Below are 22,647 nucleotides of genomic sequence, written 5' to 3'. Positions count from 1 at the left end.
CTTGAAGGGAAGCTTGGATTTGAGGTTCATTTCTTCACATCCGCGTTTCCTCGGGGACCTTGAGAGAGCCCCATAGTGGGGGTCACCCCAATCCTCCGGTGAGGCTAGGGGACAGCATCAAACCAGGTGGGTCATTCTTGAGCCTCATAGAGCCAGTGGACTTGCCTTGGCAAGTGTGGGCTCCCTGGGGACCTGTCGCTTTCCCTGCTTTTCCGTTCCTCCATTTGGAGCGGGACTGGCTATCCACTTCCTGTCCAATGTTGATTTTTTTTTTTTTCTTGCCACGCTGCATGGCTTGTGGGAATCCTAGTTTCCCGACCAGGGATTGAACCTGGGCCCCAGCAGGAGGAGCACTGAGTCCTACCCACTGGACCACAAGGATGTTCCCCCAGCATTGCATTTTCGAAACACAGCTTGTCTGGTCTAACAGGTCTGAGCTGGGGCTGGGTGAGGGCAGGGGTGGGGTAGATTTCCTCAGGACAAATTACAGCTGAGTGTCACTCCTGCAGTTTAGATGATTTTTTATAAGACTGTGGATGTCAGAGTTGCTGCTGGAGAGGAGCCTTGGAGCTGTTGGATGGAGTGTTTTGTGTGCAAGAGAAGCATGAATCTGGGGGAACCAGGAACAGATTGTTTGGGACCAAATGTGACCCCTAAGTCCTGTGCAGAAGCCCCACCCCCAAATGTGTGTGAGGCCATGAGGACTTTGGGAGGAAATAGTTGGGGTTGGGGGGCTTATACCCTGTGAGAGGAGACCCTGGGGAGAGGCCATTGTCAGAACCCAGACCTTCAGTCCCCAGACCCTGCTGGAGACAGCCTGTGGGTCTGTCACATGTCTAGGAGGGCTGAGGTGACCCCTCAGGAGGCTTGTCTTTGCTGCTCTGAACCCCAGTTTTTTATTTTTTTTTTAATTTTTACTATAGTCAATTTACAATTTTATGTTAGTTTCTCATGTACAGCAAAGTGATTTGGTTATACACATATATATATTTTTCTTTTTCTATTTGGTTTATTATAGTATATTGAATGTAGTTCCTCATAAATCCCAGCCTTTATCTACAGTTGGTTCCCACGAGCTCCGGGCCTCCCTCTCTGCTTGGCCTCCCAGGAACCAGCCTCGTCTCCTGCTTTGACCCGCACATCTGGCTGTGATGCAGGCGCCGTTTTGACTGTGGCCCAGCCATTGCTGGCTGACCTTCAGAGGCCGGCATCCCCAGTCTCTGCCCGTCATTTCCCCGGGGACACGTGGGGCACATGTTCTCGGGCCAGAGCTGTGTCTCAGTCAGCCTGGCCCTGTGCTCCCAGCCGTGGACGCAGCAGGTAACACCGGCCCCGACAGCACAGGTGGGCTGTGAGCAGCTCCAGGACTTGTGCTGTTTTTAAAAGTGAATCCGCAAAGGAAAGCCTCCAAATAGAGATGGGTTGGTTCAGCGTGAGCTCAGTGGCAGTAGATGACTTGCAAGTCTCTGTGTTTTTCCAGAAACTCTTTGAGAAAACCCTGGTCTTGGTCCGCTATTTCATCAAAACTGAACTCACTTCGTGACAATTTGTCTCTTTGTGACGAAACTTGTTAGAAAGTGGAACTGTTACAATACCCCACCCCACCCCCACCCCCCAGAATGCCTTTTAGGTTGGGCTTCCTTGTTTTTGCTTGTGCTGGGTCTTCATTGCTGTGCGGGCTTTTCTCCAGTTGCGGTGAGCGGGAGCTACTCTCTAGTTGCGTCGCATGGGCTTCTCATTGCAGTGGCTTCTCTCATTGTGGAGCGTGGGCTCACTTGCTCCATGGCATGTGGGATCTTCCGGGACCAGGGCTCAAACCCCTGTCTCCTGCACTGGCAGACAGATTCTTTACCACTGAGCCACCAGGCAAGTCCAGGGTTGGGCTTCATAACGGTCACTAATGGGGCAGAGGGACAGATTGAGGAGCCCAGGTAGGTGGCCTGCACCTCCTGGGACCCCGAGGCTGTGACCCTGGTCTCCACTGCCTGAGCCTTATCAAGGTCTTGTTCTTTGATGGAGCATCTGGTCCTGTGACAGCAACTGAGCCAATGGGGACAGGCCTTGAGGTCTTGGTAGCTGGGCTCCCCAAACCCTGGTGTACGGTGCTGGCTGGGCCCTGGCTCCACATGGAGGTCCCGGCCTCAGGAAGCAGAAGGCTTTGTTTCACTGAAGCATTTCTCTTTACAAACATCAGAACCCTTGTCCTATGCTGGTCCCTCAACACTTTTGCGAGAGCGAACCCACTCTTCAGGGCCTCTGCTGTTGTCTTCCCTCAACGGAGACGTGAAGGCTTCCTGCCTCGAGGACCAACTTGCCCTCCTCCCCTCCCCACACTTGGCTGCTCCGTGGCTCCCACAGCCACTCTGCTGTCCACACAGCCACTCTGCTGTCCAGACCTTCAGCTGTTGTGTCCTCACAGGCACGACTCAGATGTCCATCTTGGCCACCGGGTGGGAAGAGTGTCAGGCAGGTGAACTCTGGGGACATGTCTCTGCCCCATTGCTCTGCACACAGGGTGTGGCATTGGGTGGGGCCCCCGTACCTCTTCTCTCTATTGCACGTGAGGCCCCAGGAGACAGGACACAGTCTGGTCCCAGGCTCCCGGGGGGAATTTCCGTTGTGCACCCCCCCAGTGCTGCTGGCCCCGCTGCTGGCAGGTGCTCCACAGACCTCTGGGCCCACAGCTGATGGAGGTTGTCCCCACAGCATGTGTCCAGAGGTGGTGGCGTGAGGTGGGTCCAGCTGAGCCCAGCCCCAGTCACTCTATCTTCCCATGGCTGTTGTGGGACTGACGTGCCTTATCCATGCAGCCAGCCATGCCAGGCCCCGTGTCCCTGCTCCTCTGGCCAGCCCGGGTGGCCAGCCTCAGGGAGGGGGGCGGAGCCTGCAGCCTGATTGGGTGGTTTTGGTTACGTGATGGCCCTGGGCCAGTCACATCCCAGGGTTGTCCTTCTTGGGTTGTGGTAGACCCAGATGAGATCACCTCCCCACCAGCAATGTCAAGGCTTAGGAACCGTGTCAGGACCACGTGAAGAGGGACAGGCTTCGTGGGAGCCAGCCTGCTGAGGGGACCAAACTGCCACCATCCCTATGTGGCTGGCTACCTGCCATAGCAGCTCCGAAACCCTTCCCAGTCTGCGTTTTTGGCCTTGGGCCCCTTCACTCACCTCTCAGGACAGCAGGACACAGTTCAGAGTGAGAAGCAGGAAGCCATGTGAGAGAGGACCCTGGAGGGGTGCCCCCCCTAGTCAGCCCAGCCATGTCCTGCTCACTGCTGCCCTGCCCCCATCATGACCTTCAGGGCTGCAGGTGGACATGGGTCTGGGTCGTATGGCTCTAGGGGCAGTGCCAGGTCCCTCTTGAGACAGGTCACTTGGTGTGCCTAGCAGTGGGTGGCCACGGTCAAGTGATTCCAGCCCTTAGGGAAAGGCCCACAAGCTGTATGGCTCCATGGGCTTCCTGGGGCTTGTGTCCAGTCTCACTGTGTCCCTCAGGGATGCCCAGCCTATGCGGCCACCAGGTTCCACAGCAGATCCAGACATGTCCCCCAGTTCAGGCCAGCATCCCACCTAAATCCCAGACTTCTTTTTCAGATGGTCACGTGCAGCCTGCAGTAGGAGGGTTTTGGTGGAATGTGTGGTTGGTGAGGACAGGGCAACCTGAGTAAATGCCCTGCCTCCTGGGGCCTGGATCCCAGGGGACACGACTCCCCTGCAGGAAGCCAGGTCTGGAGGAAACAGCACTGCTCTGCCAAGGACCCCACCCCCAGCCCAGCCCCAGGGCTGCGAGGACCTCCCAGCTCCCTGGCCTTGCCTTGGGCTGGTCACCAACCTAGAACTGCCAGGGACGCATTCTGCTGACCCAGGTGCCCTGCTGCAGGTGCGTTCCTGCTGTAGTTCTGAGGCTACAGGACTGGGGGCTGTGCTGGTTGGGCCAGTCACCTGGGCGGTGGGTCCATGTCTAGCAAAAAGCCAGAGAAGCCTCCGAGAGCATCATGACCTGCCCTGCAAATTCAGCACCTCCTCACGCACCACTCCCCCCGCCCCGCCCAATCTGGGGGCTGCCTGGTTTGTTTCGAGGTCTGTTGCTCTAAGCTCCCTTTTTAAAGTGTAGTTTCTTCACCTTGTCAGAGCCCTCATGATGCTAGATTGCCATAGAAACGGAGCTCATTAAAGTTCCCTGCAGCCACCCTAATTATAGAATTCCAAAGACAAGCAGCGAGCTTCTCTGGGGGTGTCGCTGAGGCTGAGCGAAGATACCAGAGTGGCCGAGCCCAGGGACCATGAGGACTGCAGTTGTTCCCACCCTGCACTCAGATTGCAGGCACCCCAGAGACCACTGGATGCTCCCAAGTGGACTGTGGCTTTGAGCAGCTCCAACTCTAAACTCAGCCGTGACACAGTGACTAAGGTGGAGCCTCCTGATCCCCAAGGACTCTGGGTGGAGCAGCCGCGAGGTCAGCTGGGGTCACCCACCAGTGCCTCTTCTTGTGCAAGTCTTGCCAGCTACCCCCACCCACCCCTGGCTGGTTTTCAGGACTGCTTACCACTGAGACCAGCTGCACAGGAAGGTGGACAGGCAGGGCCCACGGCCAGAGCGGTGGGAAGGGGCAGGTCATCCCCAGTGTGCCCGGCCCTTTGAAGCACTCTGCACACGTGCCCTTCTCCGTTTCTTGTTGTGTCGGGTGAGTCAGGATCTGCACAGACATGTGTTCTGCACATGCGTGTGCCTGCCTCCGTTGCCTGTTGTGTGAGATGAGTTGGGATCCGAATGTGCTTCCGTTCTTTGCTTTCTGCCATTAGACTGGTTCAGTTCAATCACTCAGTCGTGTCCGACTCTTTGCGACCCCATGGACTGCAGCACGCCAGGCTTCCCTGTCCATCACCAACTCTCAGAGCTTGCTCAAACTCATGTCCATCGAGTCGGTAATGCCATCCAACCATCTCATCTTCTGTTGTCCCCTTCTCCTCCTTCCTTCAGTCTTTCCCAGCATCAGGGCCTTTTCAGATGAGTCAGTTTTTTGCATCAAGTGGCCAAAGTATTGGAGCTTCAGCTTAGAGTGGTATCATCCGCATATCTGAGGTTGTTGATATTTCTCCCAGCCTGGCATTTCTCACATGTGCTCAGCGTATAGGTTAAACAAACAGGGTGACAGCAGACAGCCCTGTCACACTCCTTTCTTGACCTTGAACTAATCAGTTGTTCCATACAGGGTTCTAACTGTTGCTTCTTGACCCACATCCAGGTTTCTCAGAAAACAGGTAAGATGGTCTGGTATTCCCGTCTCTCTAAGAGCTTTCCACAGTTTGTCGTGATCCACACAGTCAAAGGCTTTAGCATAGTTGATGAAACAGATAGATGTTTTTCTCAAATTCCCTAGCTTTCTCTATAATCCAGCAAATGTTGGCAATTTGATCTCTATGTCCTCTTCCTTTTTGAAACCCTGCCTGGACATCTGGAAGTTCTTGGTTCGCATAATGCTGAAGCCTAGCATGCAAGATTTTAAGCATGACCTTCCTAGCACAGGAGATGAGTGCAATTGTCTGATGATTAACACATTCTTTAGTACTACCCTTCTTGGGAATTGGGATGAGGATTGACCTTTTCCAGTCCTGTGGCCACTGCTGGGTCTTCCAGATTTGCTGACATAATGAATGCAAAACCTTGATGGCATCATCCTTTAGGGATCTGAATAGTTCTGCTGGAATTTCATCGCATCCACTAGCTTTATTAACAGCATTGCTTCTTAAGGCCCACTTGACTTCGCACTCCAGAATGTAAGTGTGAAATGGGGACTTTCCTAGCAGTCCATTGGTTAAGACTGCTTTCCAGTGCAGGGGGCACAGGTTTGATCCCACATGCCATGCAGTGTCCCCCCCACCCCACCCCCCCCAAAAAAAGGTATGGGATTCCCTGCAGTCCTTCATGGTTCCTTATAAGTCCACAGGGCACTGCTTTCCAGGTGGCAATGTGGGTGTGGGTTGGACAACCAGGGGCTCCTGTGCCTCTGCTGGGATTGGGGCCAGGGTCTGCACTGCTGGGGCTCTGACATCTCCCCATCCCTGCCAGGGACGGGGGTGATGGATGGTACACCTGAGAGCCCATGTGAGTCAGGTTCTCCAGAGAAGCAGAACTGACAGAACATGTGGAGAGTCGTTATTGTAAGGATCCTGCTCACAGGGTCATGGAGGCCGCAAGTCAGGCCTGCAGGTTGGAGATGTGGGAGGAGCTGCTGCCATGGTCCAGGTCCAAAGCTGTCTGCCACAGTATCCCTCTCGCTGGGGGAAGGTGGCCTTTGGGTCTGTTCAGGGTGTCACCATGACAGAGGATGAGACGGTTGGATGGCATCACCAACTCAATAGACATGAATCTGAGCAAACGCCAAGAGATAGTGAGGGACAGGAAAGCCTGGCATGCTGCAGTTCATGGGATCACAAAGAGTCAGACATGGCTGAGTGACTGAACAAAGCCATCACCTGATCAGATGAAGCCCACCCGTGGGGGGCAATCTGCTCCACTCTGAGGCCATTGACTTAAATGTTCATCTCATCTGGAAGTGCCTTCATAGAAACATCCAAGATATTTTGACCACAGATCTGGGCACTGTGGTCCGCCTAGCTGACACATGAAATGAACCACCACATCCCCACCCCCCACTGCCAAGAGGTGCCTCCTGAATCCACACTCAGTCTCCCGCTAAAGACAACAGCATGGTCACACCTCTGTCCGACATGTGTCTGTCCTGCAACGTGCTGGACATACACTGACCCCTCCCCCAGGAGGGCTGGTTGTCTTCTGGAGCTTGGAGGACGCCACTTCCCTCCTGTCTGCTCAGCACTTCCTCTCTGCTTCTCCCTGAACTTACACACCTATAACCTCTGCCATCTGGGAGCCGTGTTGCATCTGTCCTGTGGCTCTCTGAGCCCACCCCTCTAGCCAGTGTCCTCCCATGGTATGGAGCGTGTGTCTGCAGGCACTACTCCCCACTGGTCAGGGCACAAGCAGCAGCGGCATGGACATGGTTCCTGCAGTGGGCTCACAGCAGCAGCTGGAGCCTCTGTGCAGAGACAGAGCTCAGTGTTTCTACTAAGATCTGAGATTCATTTATGACCATGTTGTTGTTGCCACCTCTGGCCCCTCGCTGTGTTTTTACAGTTCCTATTGTATATTGTTTACTGCAGCCTTTGAGGCACCCCAAGAACATGGGAATCACGCATGTTATGAAACATACAGTGGAGTGGATATGCACGCCCTCAGCAGCCAGCCTGCCCAGCACTGACGCACTGTCCCAGTCTACTTACTAGGATGATTTCCCTTTATGAACATGCATCCTGAAACATCACACTGTCCATTTTCTTGGTTTTTAATTTGACTCTGTGGACTGTAGACCTCCAGGCTCCTCTGTCCATGGAATTCTCCAGGCAAGAATACTGGAGTGGGTTGCCATTCCCTTCTCCATAGGATCTTCCCAATCCAGGGGTTGAAACCAGGTCTCCTGCATTGTGTGCAGATTCTTTACTCTCTGAGCCACCGGGCAAGCCATTTTAGTTTGATAACAGGCGTCATTTTACAGAGCCCATTTCATATACGTCAGTCTGCCATTTTATAACTTAAAATTTTTTATTTGTTTGTTTATCTTTGGCTGTGCTGGGTCTTTGTTGCTGCACAGGCTTTTCTCTGATGGTGGTGAGCGGGGTCTCCTCTCTAGTCGCGGTGCACAGGCTTCTCATTGCAGTGCTTCTCTTGTGGCACACAGGCTCTGGGACACTCGGGCTTCACCTGTGGCTCCTGGGCTCTAGAGCAAGGCTCAGCAGTTGTAGTGTACAGGCTTAGCTGCTCCACGGCACGTGGGATCTTCTTGGATCAGGTATCAAACCCATGTCTCCTGCATTGGCAGGCAGATTCTTTACCATTAAGCCGCTAGGGAAGCCCCTGTGATTTTGTACTGATTTTTTTATTTGATTTGATTTTGGAAGATGCATTTGTGTGGCCGAGGGTGGCTCAAGCTGGGTTATGACTGAGGGTCCTCCCAGACAGCCATGCCCCAGGTCACCTGTCCTCTTGGACCTGGGTGGCTGCAGACATCCTCCGGTGGCCGTGAGCCCACATGTGAGGCCTGTCAGGCGCTGACCTAGGAGCAGTGTGACTGCTGCGTCCCGGGGAAGCACACATGCCCTCGACCATTGATTCTGGCCGTGGTTGAACTCCCCCAGAAGGACAGGCGACTTCAGGTTACTCTGATCCTTGACAGTATTTGACGTTGCAGGAGACTCATCTTCTGTTTCCGTTTCTGTTTTCCCTCATTGACTTGTGGGCATGCCTCCTGTATCCTGAATCATTAGCCCATGTGGCACAGCTGATAATGAGACGGGGGTTTGTCTGGCCTCGTGTTGCCTTAGGGTGAACGTGTGTCCTTTCCTCCTTTTGTTTTCAGGGTTTTCCTCCACCTCCGATTAAGATCGTCAGGTTTCCTTCTAAGACTTGTCATTTTGCCCCTTAGTTTCAGTCCTTGTCTTTTTAGATGAGTGTATTTGTGTGGTGGCACCAGGTCTTGGTTGTGGCATGTGGGATCTAGTCCCCTGACCAGGAATCGAACTTGAGCCCTTGCATTGGGAGCACAGAGTCTTAGCCACTGGACCACCAGGGAAGTCCCTCAGTCCCTACATACTGAGGGGATGATTTGTGTGTGGAGTGAGGCAGGCGTCTGGTCTGCTCGAGTCACTGTCACAATACACCGTATGCAGCAGAGACTACAGGACCTCACTTCTCAGGGTCTGGGGGTGGACGGCTGAGCTCCGGGTGCCGGCAGGGTCGGGGTCTGATGAGCACCCTCTTCGTGGCTTACAGACACTGCCCCGGCTGGGTCCCCATGCAGTGGAGACAGAGGTCAGGTGTCTCCTCCTCCTCTTATGAGTGTACTGACCCCATCAGGGGGCCCCACGCATGACCGCTGAACTCAGTGACCTCCCCAGGGGCCCCGCCTCCGAATACAGCCATGCATGGAGCAGTGGAGAGGGGCTGAGGGGGGTGGTCAGAGCTTCCACAACAGCGGGGATCCCGGCTTCTCTCACTGTGGACAACAAGACATCGCCCATGTTCCCTCGGCCCTGCTCAACACATAGGAGTCCCGAAGGGCTCTGTTCTGTCCCCTAGCCTAGCTTTCTGGTCTGCTGGGGGCTGCTAGACATCTTTGAGTTCCTTATTTCGGGTGGCTTTACTGAAATGTGAAGGGCGTCCTGTGGATGCATTTTCAGGCTTTCGTGCTGTGTGTGTGTTGAACACTGGAAGGGCCAGAGCCTTGTGCCACCGCGTCCCTGCCTGACAACCCGGCTCCCTCTGTGTCTCGGGGTCTGTCACTCGGTGCCTCACCCCGCCACGTGCAGGCACGGCTGGGGGTTGTGAACGCCACACACAGGGCAGTCAGCCCTGTGGATGTCGGCAGGGACCTGCTGGGGGCCAGACTTCCCCCGGATCTGGCTGGGAGGGCTATGCCCTGTGATCAGGCAGGGACCCTGGGGCGTCAGCGGGAACCCCTGGAGCCCAGGGCAAGATAGGCGGGGGAGCCCCGTTCTGTTTGCGCGTTGGCGTCTTGGCTTCCCCCTTCACTTCTCAGTTGATGGGAGGGGAGCCGGTTTTGCAGTCACTGTGACCAGGTTTCACAGGTTCCAGCCAGAGCTGGTCATTTGCTTGTTTTAAAAACACTCCGTTACAGTTTCCACTTCTGTGTGTTCCTGGCAGCTCCCTGACTCTCATGAAAGTCGCCTTCACTACAGACCTCTGTAAAAGCACAAAGCTTCCCGTTGTAGCCCAAGTATTTTGTTTTCACATGCTTTCAAAGCGTTGGGAAGGAGCAAAGTTGGAAATGTTTTTGAGGAGGAATGAAACCGCCCGTCCTGGTCATACGTGTACCTCGGCGTGTTTCATGAGCCGCTGCTTCCACACAAGTCTGGTGCAGGTTGGGAATGTGATGTTTTTGGTGACTTTCAACTCAGCATAAGTGTGCGGTTGGTTTTGCTTTGTTTCTGCCCCTAGGTTTGTTCTTAAAGGGGAGCTGGGGGAGGGGGGCGGTGCTGGCTGGACGCCTGCCTTGGGCTGACCGTGGACTTCCCAGCGGCCAGGGTCCCTCCCTGGACAATTGAGTGTAAAGGTCTGGAGAACCCTTGGCTCCCATGGAGCCAGTCCCCATGTGGAACGGGACCTGGTTTTCACGCCCGGAGGGAAGGGAGTGGACAGGAAGCCCATGGGGGCACACAGGCCCCAGTGGCCTCACAGCCTGAGCTCCTGCAGACGGCCGTCCTTGTGGGTCGTCCGGGGCACCATCTCCCCACCCGGTGGTGTGGAATAGCTGCGAGGGTGCTGGCGTCTCAGCTCCTCGGCCACCGCCCCGGGCCGCCTTGACTGGCGGCCTGTCCCCACCACCCACCGTGTGGTAGAGCTGGGCTCGCAGCCCCAAGGCCATTTCTTTACGCTCTTCTCATGTTCTCTCCAGAATCCATCTACCGCCGTGGAGCCAGAAGATGGCGGAAGCTGTACCGCGCCAACGGCCACCTCTTCCAGGCCAAGCGCTTTAACAGGGTGAGTCCCCCCCAGGGGAAATGCTGGGCTCTGCTCCACACTCAGCCCTGGATGGCCACAAGCCCTTCATGAGCTACCTGAGCCGGCAAGGTGCCAGCTCAGGTCTTTTCTGACAAATGTGACCTGTGTGTCCCTGTCACATGACCCCCTTCCAGGTACCGTGTCCCATCACATGACCCCAGTCCTGGCACTGGGACTCCCTGGACATTCAGAAGGGACCCTGGATTTGTCCCCTAACCAGGATGCATGTGTTACCACAGAGTGTCCCCTGCTGGTCGCAAGGGTGTCCTGTGAAGCCCAGGGCCCGATAACGGCCCTCCAGCCCCTGGCCCCACTGCCCAGCTCACTCCAAAGGCTTTATAGCTACACGTATGGTGTTTCTCCTCACACTGCCCTGTGTCCTGTAGAGACCACGGGGCTCACGTGGTCATTGTCCTGTTGCCACGTGGAAAGGGAGGTACCTGCAGAGGCCCTGTGGCTGAAGACCACCTGCCTCAGGGCTCCCCACACAGAGCGCCCCAGGCTAGGTGCTTAGCAGGTCGGTCTGGTGTTTGAAGTCCAAAACGAGGACTGCTCTCAGGGCCCAGCTGCTCTCAGGGAGAGTCCCTCCTGCCTCTGTGTAGCTTCTAGGGTCACTGGCGTCCTCGGAGGCCCTGGGCTGGGAGCACAGCCCTCTTGCCTCTGCCACCTCCTGTCTCTGCACCCCACCCCCACCCCCGACTCCTCACCTCCGGGATGCCCATCATGACAAGGACCCAATCTGACCTCATTTATGGGTGGACATGAATTTGAGGGACACCACTGAGTCCCATACAGCAGCCGAGCACCTGCTGACCTGGGGCCCCGCTTGTGCCGGCACCCTGCCCTGGAGGCTGGCCCCTGCACCTGGCACTAGTAGGCACACACAGCGTGGCGGGTGCCGTTCACTGTGATGAAGGACTGGAGGGAAGTCAGCCAAGGGGCCCCGGGGCTGTGTCAGGAGTGAGTGAGGAACGAAGCGTGTCTGTCGGGAAGGAGGGGGCCCTGGTTCCTCCAACAATGACAAGAGGACACGAGGTCCTTGGGGCATCGGATAACGTGGAAAGGCTGGGCATCACTGAGCGTGGACAGAGGGCGGGGGCTGTAGGGATGATGGGCCACCCGATGGGTGTGGACGTGAGACTGCGGTGAAGCACCCAGACAGACAAGATGAAACCTGGAGAAATCGAAACTTCCAGCCCCGATGACACGAGGTACCGCTGCCTACCCTCCCATGTTAAGAAACAGATGACTGACCAGCCTGTGGTCAGACAGCTTCTCTCCTGTGCCTTTGGGCACCAGCTAGGTTCTGGCCATAGATGGTCTCAGGCAGATGGGCCAGGCCACCCTGAAGGACCTCAGGGAACTACTCACGCCCTTCTTGACAAAGTGACTCACTGGCCCATGATGAAGCCCACCCACTTGGCAAGACTGCTCGGAGGGGCCTGGCCTCTCCTGCCTACAGGTTCTAGGAGGAAAACTCATTTCTCTATTCATCAGGTGCAGAGCCTGGCACTCCTCCTGCCACACCCCCTCCCCAAAATTGTGGGCAAGGCTTTTCCTCTCCAAGGAAGAGCAGGAATTTGGGGTGAGGGTGGCCACTCTAGTCCTCTCCCATCTGCTCTCCCCCAAGCACCGACAAGCTTCTAACAAACACCAGGAGGCCAAGGGGGGAGCCAACCCTGATATCCCCAGCCTTTCGGGAGCTGGCTCTTCACAGGTGGGGAAGTGGGCGTGTTGCTGTTCATCCCCAGGCTGGTTTCCCACCTGAGGTCCCCAGACTCCACGTCTGGAGGCCATACCATCCACCTGTGTTCGCTGGGCGGTCACTCCACATGTCTCAGGAGCTGCACGCCTGGCTCTGCGGGGTCAACAGGGCTCACAAGGACAAGCCAACGAAGGAGGTCACGTTTCTCCATCTTTGCTGGTGACCTAAGGACGAAAGCAAGGGCTGTCAGCTTCCCAGGCCGGAGCTCCCTTCACTGGACACAACTGATCTCGAGCAGAGAGAGAGGCTCAGCCAGGGACTTGCAGAGAGAAGAGGTGGGGGCAGCATCCACCCCAGAACAGGGAGCACGAGGGGCCAACGGGGACCCCCAGTCTGGGACAGAACTGGCAGTCAGAGCCTGGCCTGGGACCCAGGGTGTGAGTGTCTCCTGTAAGGGTGGAGGGTCATCCAGTCCATCCCAGGGAGATACTGGTTGAGTGTGGGTCAGCAGGGAGGGGCTGTCCAGGGCTGGGTTCACGGCAGAGTGAGTCGGGGCAGATCATCAGGGAAGGTGTTCACTGGCGTGGCCTGGTTCAGAACTGAGATCCCACAAGCCTGGCAGTGCCACATACACACAGAAAAATAGAATCAAAACCTAGAAGCGCTGCAGGTCTCAAGAGAAACCTGGCAGGAGGGAACGGGGGGAGTGGTCTTCAGACTCAGCCATAATCGCTTGCCAGGCATCTGCAGCCCGCAAACGCTGAACACGAAACACACACAGGGAAGATGTTTGTAGCGAAACCTGGAATAAGAGATCAAGACAGTATATGTGTTTAGTACCAAAGAGTTCTGGCCTTTTGCTAAATGCCCAAGTCAGAAGTTGGGCAAGGGTGTGAGTGGTCAGTTAGAACAAGAGTGGTCACTGCACATGAATGCAGGCACCCTGACCTTGTTGGTGACCAGAGAAATGCAGGACGTTCAGACCTGCCAGTGCCCCGGGCTGCTGTTTACGCAGTGACAGTCCTCGTACTTCCGGGGGTGCAGACCCAGACCCCTGCTTTCTGGAAAGCAGTTGGGGAAAAGCTCAGTGGCTCTAAGGTGCCCTGTCCTGCTGTCCCTGCAGTGAGTCCATCCTAGAGGAGTGGCCACATCACTGTCACCCTCCCTGTGCTGAGAAACCCTGCCCTTAACCCCCCAGTGCAGGGGTTTGAGCCTCGGCACTGTAGATGCCTTCTTCCCATCCTGGGACAACTGGAGGGGCATCTGCTAATGGCACATGGGCCTCCTGTGCTGCAGGACTGGCTGGGTAGACGGTTCAGGAACTGCAGCTTTTATTATGAGGAGAGAGTCCTGCGGGGAGGGACAGTATGGAGTGAGAGGCAGGCGGGAGACCCGGGTAAAGACACCAGCAGGGCTGGCTGTGCTGGTCGAGGATTTCTCCTGGGCTTTTCGAACTGAGGAAACCTCCCCTGCAAAGGGCCAGAGAGTAAATGTTTCAGGCTTTGTGGGCCATGCAGTCTCTGTCGCAACTGCACAACTCTGCAGTCAATGTGACCACGTAAGAGCAGCCCCAGAGGTTGATGACAAAAACATGAGCAGGGGGCCAGCCGAGCAGCACGTGAGACAGACTGAAAAATACTTTCACCCATTAGTCTGTTAATTCACATGATTTTCTGAGAGATGAAGCTTCATTTTTGTTATTATTTTTATGATTTAATTAATCAATTATTTTTTTATGTTTTATACTTATTTTTATTTATTATTACTACTCCTTTTTGGCTATTCCACACAGCTTACGGGATCTTGGTTCCCTGACCAGGGATTGAACCTGCGTCCGCTGCATTGCAAGATAGATTCTTAGACTGCCAGGGAAGTCCCAAAGACTGACTTTTTTTAATGGTTCCATGAATGCTGATGGGCTGGAAACAGGGGTGAGAGCAGTCTCGGGCTTGACACTCCCTCCTTGAATCCTGGATTTGCTCATGAGCAGTCACTCTTCTGGGTGGAGGCGCCAGTGCCAGTATTAAACTGGACTGGCCAGAGTCAGAGCTCTCAGGAGGGGTGACCCTGTGGCTGGCCTCCCATCTGGCCTTCGCAGCCATCACTGTCTCTTGGGCCATGCCCAGAGGGAGCCCCATCACCTGTGGTTGCCTCCTTGGGTCGGGACAACTCCAGCAGCGTGGGGGACTTGGGTACATGCTTCTTTTCCTGAAGTTGTGAGCAATGGTGTGTGTGCATGTGTGTGTGTGCATGCATGGACTTGTCTTCAGCAGAGCTTTACTGGGCTCCCACTGTGTGCTGGGCACCATCCCAGGTGCTGGCCATGTGGCTGTGACTGAGATGTGTGTGCTCTGTGTGGGGGAGAGGCTCCTTCCTGGGGGGAAATGAGCTCCTTGTGCCCACTGGCTGCCAGTAGCTGGTCCTGCACCCTTGGCCCACTCTTGGGGAAGATTTGCTCTGGTCAGCGCGGGTACAGTGCATCCTTTCTGTTCTCCAGGAGTAATTTGAAACTTTCTTGAAGTAAAGAAATTTGTTAAATGTAACAAAAGAGGCTAAAACGTTTAAATGGGATATGGCTGCAACAGAAGTAAGTGGGAGCCTGCCAACGTACGGACACCGTGTAACCAAGGAGACGACTTGGGCTCCAAGTGGTAGGCGGGTGACCCCACTACTGGACACACTCATCTTTGCGTTTTATGACTTCCAAAAGTTACAAAATTCTCACCAAACGAGCCAATCATGATCATGAATCTCAAGCCTTTATAACCAAGAGGAACAAAGATTGACCATTTAAAGTCTTTTTAAAATGCTGAGAAAAATACAAGGGTGGAGCAGTACTAGAAGGGACACTCGGAGGCAAGTCTGGGTCAGTCTCTTGTGGGGTCACTGCTCCTTTCTCCTGGGTCCTGGAGTGCACAAGGTTTTGTTTGTGCCCTCCAAGAGTCTGTTTCCCCAGTCCTATGTAAGTTCTGACGGCTCTGTGGCGGGGTTAATGGCGACCTCCTCCAAGAGGGCTTATACCACACCCAGGTCTGCGGCACCCAGAGTCCCTGCCCCTGCCGCAGGCCACTGCTGACCTGTACTCTGCAGGAGACACTCAGACACTCAAAGGCACTGTGGTGTTAAAGACTCTTGAGAGTCCCTTGGACAGCAAGGAGATCCAACCAGTCAATCCTAAAGGAGATCCTTTAGGATTTCCTGAATATTCATTGGAAGGACTGATGCTGATACTCCAATACCTTGGCCACCTGATGCAAAGAACTGACTCATTGGAAAAGATCCTGATGCTGGGCAAGATTGAAGGCAGGAGAAGAAGGGGATGGCAGAGGATGAGATAGTTGGATGGCATCACTGATTTAATGGACATGAATTTGAGCAAGCTCCAGGAGTTTGTGATGGACAGGGAAGCCTGGGATGCTGCAGCCCATGGGGTCGCAAAGAGTTGGACACAACTGAACAACTGAACTGAACTGAATCGCATGGAGCCCTAGAGTGGTTCAGAATCCAGATGCATTCAGTTGCTAGGCATGGTCGCCTCTGTGTTCGTCATGCAGGGGTCATGTGGGTTTGGACGAGGGTCATGCAGTGGTCAGGCTCCCCCATGACCTTTTCACCTGGGTCACTTCACTCAGGCAGGGCCCCTCGGCTGTTCTGAGCACAGCCAGGCTGGATTTGCAACCCTGCTGCAGGTCCTGCAGGCAAGGAGGCCCTGCCCACGGAGAGGTCTCGTTATCTGCCCACAAGGTCCTATGGGAGCATAGCCCCAGCCCCTCAGGGCCTTGGTTCCCCCAACCTTGGGACAGACCCGAGTCAGGGCTACTAGGCCTGGGTGGGGCCTGGTACCAGGTGTGAAGAGGCCTCTTTCTGGCCTGGCTGCATGTCCCCTCTGTGGAGGGACCATGGGGGCACAGGCCCGGCTGCGTGTTGTTACAGGGCAGCATTTCCCTTGGTGTGGGGGAACCACGGGGCCACCGGGCCTGGCTGACGGTGCCTGATCTTGTCCACGCAGAGAGCGTACTGCGGCCAGTGCAGCGAGAGGATATGGGGCCTCGCGAGGCAGGGCTACAGGTGCATCCACTGCAAACTGCTGGTTCATAAGCGCTGCTACGTGCTCGTCCCACTGACCTGCAGCAGGCATATGGTGAGTGGACACCTCGGCCGGCTGGGGTGCAGTCCACACTGCTGCCCCTGGGGACCCTCGGCCTCCCCCTGCCCAGCTGGGATGCTAACCCCATCCCTGCTACCCACAAGACAAGAAGAGGGGGTGACATAGGGGCTGCAGAGTGACGGCCTGGGTCAGCAGTTGGGTCGGGGCCTGTTCTCAAGCCCCAGGAGTCCCCCAGCATTACTGGGGCCCCAGGGTCCACCAATAGGGAGCTGCCTCAATTGTGATGTCAGCCATGGAACCTGGAGCCAGGGCCTGACTGCGGCCGCCGTGTGATGAGGGCAGGGCTGACAGGACTAAGTGTTACTATGTGAAAAGACACATTTTATAAGCGCCTGCTAGAAGAGTGGAGCCTGAGGGCTAAGCGGCCACCTCCGCCTGTGGAAACGCAGGTAATTTCAGTACTCATCTTGCCATGTTCAGGGCGATGCTGTAACAGGTGAATGACGTGTGTTTTGACGTCACAGTGTATGTGACAGGTGAGTCCCGGTCATGCAGTGTCTCCAGAAGCCCCGTGTGGTGCTGCCTGGTCACTCGGCCTGTGTCTCTGCAGGATTCCGTCATGCCTTCCCAGGAGCCTGCAGTGGACGACAAGAGCGATGACGTGGACCTTCCCTCCGAGGAGAGCGATGGAAGTAGGGCTGCTGCTCCCACCCCCAGAACCCTTTCTAGATCCTCCTCTCTCCCAGGCCAGAGCCTGTGAGCCTGCTCTCCAGAGCAGGAGTGGGCAGGCTGGCCTGCCCTGGGCGCCCACATCTCTGTGCTGCTGCCCACGGGAGTCGGGGTGGGGGCTGGGGTTCCCTCTGTTCCAACCTCGGGAGTTCTATGAGGCTCTAATGCAGTGGCCACCACAGATACTCGTCTCTGGAAAGGTCTGCCGTGCCCAGTATTGCATAGTTCTTGGGTTTCAGTAGGTTTGTTTTTTTTTGGTTGTAGAGAATTTTTTTTTTTTTTTAATGCTAAGAAGCATTCAGAGAGCAATTTTGATTCCATTTTGACCGATGGCCCTGCTCTGAGCTTCTGCAGTTCTGTGCATAGTCACAAGGGTGTACGAGAGCCTAGGCCTCACTCGATAATCACTTGTTCCTTCCCCAGGGATGATGTGAGGCCACAGAGCACAAAGCAGTACAGCACCTTATGTAAAGGAGACTCCCACACACCACCCACCTGTCCACCCACATCCACACACGTCCACTCACTCTCCACCCACCCTCACCATCCACACACATCCACCCACCATCCACCCCCACCGTCCACACACATCCACTCACTCTCCACCCACCACCACCATCCACACACATCCACCCACCATCCGCCCCCACCATCCGCACACGTCTACTCACTGTCCACCCACCCACCATCCACATACTCCACCTGCCATCCACCCCCACATGTCCAACCACCACCCACCCCCACCATCCGCACACGTCCACCTACCATCCACCCCCACACGTCCACCTACCCACCATCCACACACATCCACCATCCACACACATCCACCCACCACCCATCCCCACCATCCCCACACACACTTCCACTCACTCTCCACCCACCCCCACCATCCACACACATCCACCCACCCACCATCCACACACATCCACCCACCCACCATCCACACACCATCCACCCACGATCCATCCACCTGCCCACCTGTCTACCCACCCATCTGCACACTCTGAGAACAGAGACTGGAAGGTTCGACATCAAACCCTTCTGCCCGCTAACTTCTAGAAGAACCATGAGGGAAAGTTGTCACAAATGCAGATTCCCAGGCCTCAGCCCCAGAAGCTGAGAGTCGGCAGGTGGGGGTGGGCTCTGGAAACTGTTCTCCCGAGTCTCTAGTTGAGGCAGAAGCAGCTGCTCCAGGCCTGCCCCCTGAGCAGCAGGGGGCCTGGCCTGGCCCGGCACTGCGTGTCCACAGAGGGCCAGAGGCCATGGGGTCCCTGGGTCCTGGGCCACATCCCTGATGATGCCTGTGACCCCCCGCCCCACCTTTTTCCTTCCTCTTCACCAGTTGCTTATATTTCTTCAACCCGGAAACATGACAACATTAAAGATGATGCTGAGGTGAGTAGAAAGTGGCTCGTCGGTGTCTGTCTCTGTTATAGAGGTCCGTCAGCTCATTTCTGGGGCCACTGTGGGAACTTAAAGGTGAACTACGAGTGTCCGGGGAGACGCAGCCTGGTGGGCATCAGGGATTGCATACACCAAGGCGTCAGGGTCACAGGTCTGCAAAGTCTTAAGAGACATTTAGCACAGAGGCAATTGCTACAAGTCCCACAGGAGGTGGGACTGACCCTCTAATCCCAGGACTGGTTCCCCTGGCAACCAGCCATACCCTCAGGTGACCTAGAGACTTCCCTCGAGGCGGTTCGTTAACATGACAAAGGGACATTTTGCTGGCTCTCTGCACCCGGAACCCCCTGGGGTTAGGAGCTCCGCGCCAGGAATGGGGCCCTTGAACAAGTAGGGACTTTATATTACCAACCACAACAGCACAGTTTGACTCTGGGTGATAAATGAGGCTCTGAGAAGTTTGGTCCCGTGCAAGGGCGGTTCCAGCTGGAGCTTCCATCCACTGAACCTCCTCGCAGCACCTGGGGAGGCCACACCTTTCCCAAGGTCCTTGTTCCCTCTGGACTTGAGCTCTTTCTCCTGGTCGTCTGTGTCTGGAATGAGTCAGGAGCACTCAGTTACCTTTCCTCCAGTACAGAACCCTCTTCAGAGAGTCCTCAGGAGGGGCGCACGTGGCCTTTCCCTGCCATCGACGGTCGCTTCTAGTGACGCTTGCTGTGGCGGGTCTCCCGAGGCATTAGCAGGTTATGCTTTGTGCCCCCTGGGGAGGGCCAGGTGAGCTGATCCCAGCACCAATGGCCCTGGGGTGTGTGAGCCCATGGTCACTTCCTCAGCAGTCAGGGCAGGCTGGCCCTGAGCATCCCTCCTGGCTCACAGAGGGGCCACCTGTGACTGGTGATGGCTCCTGGATCTCTGCTCCTTCCATCAGAAGCTCTAGGGGCCTGCTCCTGGGTGGGGAGGGCATGGGGGATGATGAGTCCCTTCCCGCTTCCTCGTATCTTGTCCACCCCCATCAGGACCTCAAGCCAGTCATCGACGGGATGGACGGGATCAAGATATCTCAGGGGCTCGGGCTGCAGGACTTCGACCTGATCAGGGTCATCGGGCGCGGGAGCTACGCCAAGGTCCTGCTGGTGCGGCTGAAGAAGAACGACCAGGTCTACGCCATGAAGGTGGTAAAGAAGGAGCTGGTCCATGACGATGAGGTGAGACTGCATCTGTTCCCACTTGTTCAGTTGCCAAGTTGTGTCCAGCTCTGAGACACACGGCTTGCAGCACGCCAGGCCTCCCTGTCTGCTCCTCTGCGTGCAAGTATGCGCACAGAACAGAATGTGCGCTTTTACCGCTTTCCAGTGTACAGTTTAGTGACTTTTAGCACATTCACGGTATTGGGTAACCATTGCTACCGCCCAGCCCGCGACGTTTCCTCCCGTGAGCAGTCTTTCCCCGGTCTCTTCCAGCCCCACAGCCGCCCGGCCACTTCTGTCTCTGTGCATTTGCCTGTTCTGGACGCTACATGTAAATGGATGTAAACCATGCGCTGTGGGACCTTCTGTGTCTGGCTTCTCTGACGGAGCATCTCGTTCTCATGGTCCACCCAAGTGTATCGAGGCGCGGCACACCTCCGTCTCTTCTAGGCCTCAGCTGTGTTCTGTTTTACGGACAGGCCCCGTTTGGCGTGTGTGTCCGTCCCTGATGAGCACATGGCTTGTCTCCATTTCCGGCTGCCGTAAACGTCTGTGCAGCTGAGTCCCTGTTTTTACTCCTCTGGGTGTTCACCTGGGAGGGGACTGCCAGGTCGTAGGGTCATCTTGTGTTTCGCTCTGAGGAACAGCTGAACCGCCTTCCCCTGTGTCATTTTACATTCCCACCAGCAATGCACGAGGGCCCGCTTCTGCCCGTTCTTGTCGATACTGGCTGTGTTCTGCCACGAGGGCCCACTTCTGCCCATTCTTGCCGATACTGGCTGTGTTCTCTTTTTTGATTATTGCTGTCCTAGCGGGTGTTTAGTGGCTTTGACAGGCATTCAGCACAATGCCTTTTCATGGGCTTCTTGGCTCTGTGTACTTTTGATCTATTCTTTGACCCCTGAATGGGGGTTACGTCCCTTAGAAGCAGAGTGACTTCAGAGGGAGCAATGATGATGTCACTGTGAGACGACTTGATACACGTGGAGTGGGGGCCACGGCAGGGCTGCCCAGGCTTGCAGCTCAGAGGGCAGAGCCAGGGCTTCACCATGTCCCCACCTGCCCTCCCAGCAAGTGCATTTGTGCAGTGCACACACCGCCCAGCTGGCCGCCAGCCCCTGGTGCTAAGCTCACAACTGAGCTGGTGCAACCTACCTCTCAGCTGAGGAAGCGGAGCCTCGGGGAGGTGTGGGGCCCAGCGTCTTCACTGCTGGTCACAGCCCTGCAAGGTGATTCCAAGTCCCCGCCCAGTGCACAGCTGGCTGGAGGATTGATGGTGTCTTTGGGGGTGGGGCACTTTCTAGAATGCTGAGAGGAGAGGTCTCCAGGGAGGGTTACTGCTGTGGTTGATCCTGGCATCATCACATAGCCAGGGCCAGGGCTGGAGCCTGGACTTTGACGTGGTCTCAGGAGAATGAAACACTAGGAGTTGGCAGAGGGGCCAGCTGTGTGCATTTGTGAGACTCTGCCATCCTGTGGCCCCGGGCCTGGGTCCTGGTCGATGGACTGAGGAGTGGCCCGCATCTGATCCCTGGAACCTGTGAGCAGGACCTTATTTGGCAAGAAGTGATTACGGATCCTGGGATGGTCATTCTAGATTATCTGGAGGGGCCCTAAATCCAGGGACAAGTGTCCTTTTAGAGAAAAGCAGGGGAAAATTTGAGACAGAAAGAAGGAAAGACACAGTGAAGCTGTTAAGAGGGAGGTAGAGAGGAGCCAGAGACCCCTGGAGGTGCAGGAACGACCCTCCGTGGGCACCTGGGAGAGAGCGTGGCCCTGCCCACACCTGAGCTCAGGCTTCTGCCTCAAAGCAACGAGAGGATGCAATCTGGAGTGTTAAAGCCCAGCCCTCTGTGGCATTTTGTTACAACAGCCTGGGGAGTCCAGCAGGCGGGAGGAAGGCAGACCAGGGGTGGGGGCGGTTTGGCCTCCATGTGGGGGAAGGGGTATCGTGCACCCACTGAGGTTTCCTTCCTGAGCACCTGGGTGGCCAGGTGCCTTAGAGAACAGACAGGGACGGTTGAGGGCTGTGTTTAAGGCTGGCTCTGCATTTGAGACTCTGAGTGGAGATGCCAGGTGGCCATCACATGAGCAAGCAGAGCTGGGCTGGGTAGGGCTGGTTAGATGAAGCCATTCCTCCCAGAGCATCTCTTCGGGGGGTATAGAGGTCAGAGGGATCAAGACCCAGCCTAGGATGAGGAACCCAGATGATCTTTGGCCCTCCAAATGTGTGCTCACTGAGAGTTTGCTAATTTTTCCCAAATTCCTTGGGGGAAGGCAGGCTACTCTGAACACATCTCATTCCCTCTCACTTTCCCTGAAAGAAGGGGTTTAACTTAGGGAATTTGGGGGCCTGGGCCTCATGCAGCTCTTTCTCCGGTTGGAATGGAACCAAAGCTGGGACTGTCAAGCTGACTTTTCTCCAGGTTTCAGCGTGGACTGTGAGGGAGACAGTCCGATTGTGGGAGCTGGTGCTTGGGAGATGAGTGTGGGGTGTGGGGAATCCTCCACTCTCTGTTCCTCCCGTCTTCAGTGGAGATGATAATACGAACCTTCCACGGCACCATGGGCAACACATGAGGCCAGCTCACAGCTGGTGATGGTGGCTTTAGTGGTGCTTTGGTAGAAATGGTGATAACTGATGAGTCATGATCCTGATGGTAATAGAGTTGGTGATTGTGGTGGTGATGCTGGTGGGGATAGAGATGGTGGTCAGGGCGGTGGTGGTGGTGGTGGTGGTGGTGAGGGTGATGGTGGTGGTGGTGGTGGTGGTGAGGATGATGGTGATGACAGTGAAGGTGGCAGATGGTAACGGGGACAGTGGTGGGGATGGAGAATGTCTCAGTGGGAGTTTTCTTTCCTCTCTGCGTTGTCTCCCCTCAAGCAGAGTTGGCAGAGTTCCTCTCTTGCCTCCCCTT

The 22,647-nt window shown here is 55.7% G+C and overlaps 1 protein-coding gene across 4 annotated transcripts in view; it reads left to right on the top strand.

Moving 5' to 3' along the window:
• Positions 1–22,647, top strand: part of PRKCZ (protein kinase C zeta) — a 99,850-nt gene that overhangs the window by 62,725 nt on the left and 14,478 nt on the right. For 3 of the 4 annotated variants that reach the window (XM_061382992.1, XM_061382993.1, XM_061382991.1), the window contains 5 exons: positions 10,490–10,575; positions 16,311–16,442; positions 17,020–17,101; positions 18,481–18,533; positions 19,559–19,747. In XM_061382992.1, the coding sequence (XP_061238976.1) occupies positions 10,490–10,575; positions 16,311–16,442; positions 17,020–17,101; positions 18,481–18,533; positions 19,559–19,747 (542 nt within the window). Of the gene's footprint in view, positions 1–10,489; positions 10,576–16,310; positions 16,443–16,740; positions 16,859–17,019; positions 17,102–18,480; positions 18,534–19,558; positions 19,748–22,647 lie in introns of those variants that run through there. The other variant, XM_061382994.1, reaches the window with a different exon arrangement.

Source organism: Bos javanicus, chromosome 16 (genome assembly GCF_032452875.1).
Source record: "Bos javanicus breed banteng chromosome 16, ARS-OSU_banteng_1.0, whole genome shotgun sequence".
NCBI classification, from domain to species: Eukaryota; Metazoa; Chordata; class Mammalia; order Artiodactyla; family Bovidae; genus Bos; species Bos javanicus.
The sequence above is the reverse complement of the archived record's forward strand: the minus strand, read 5'-3'. Positions and strand labels throughout refer to the sequence as shown.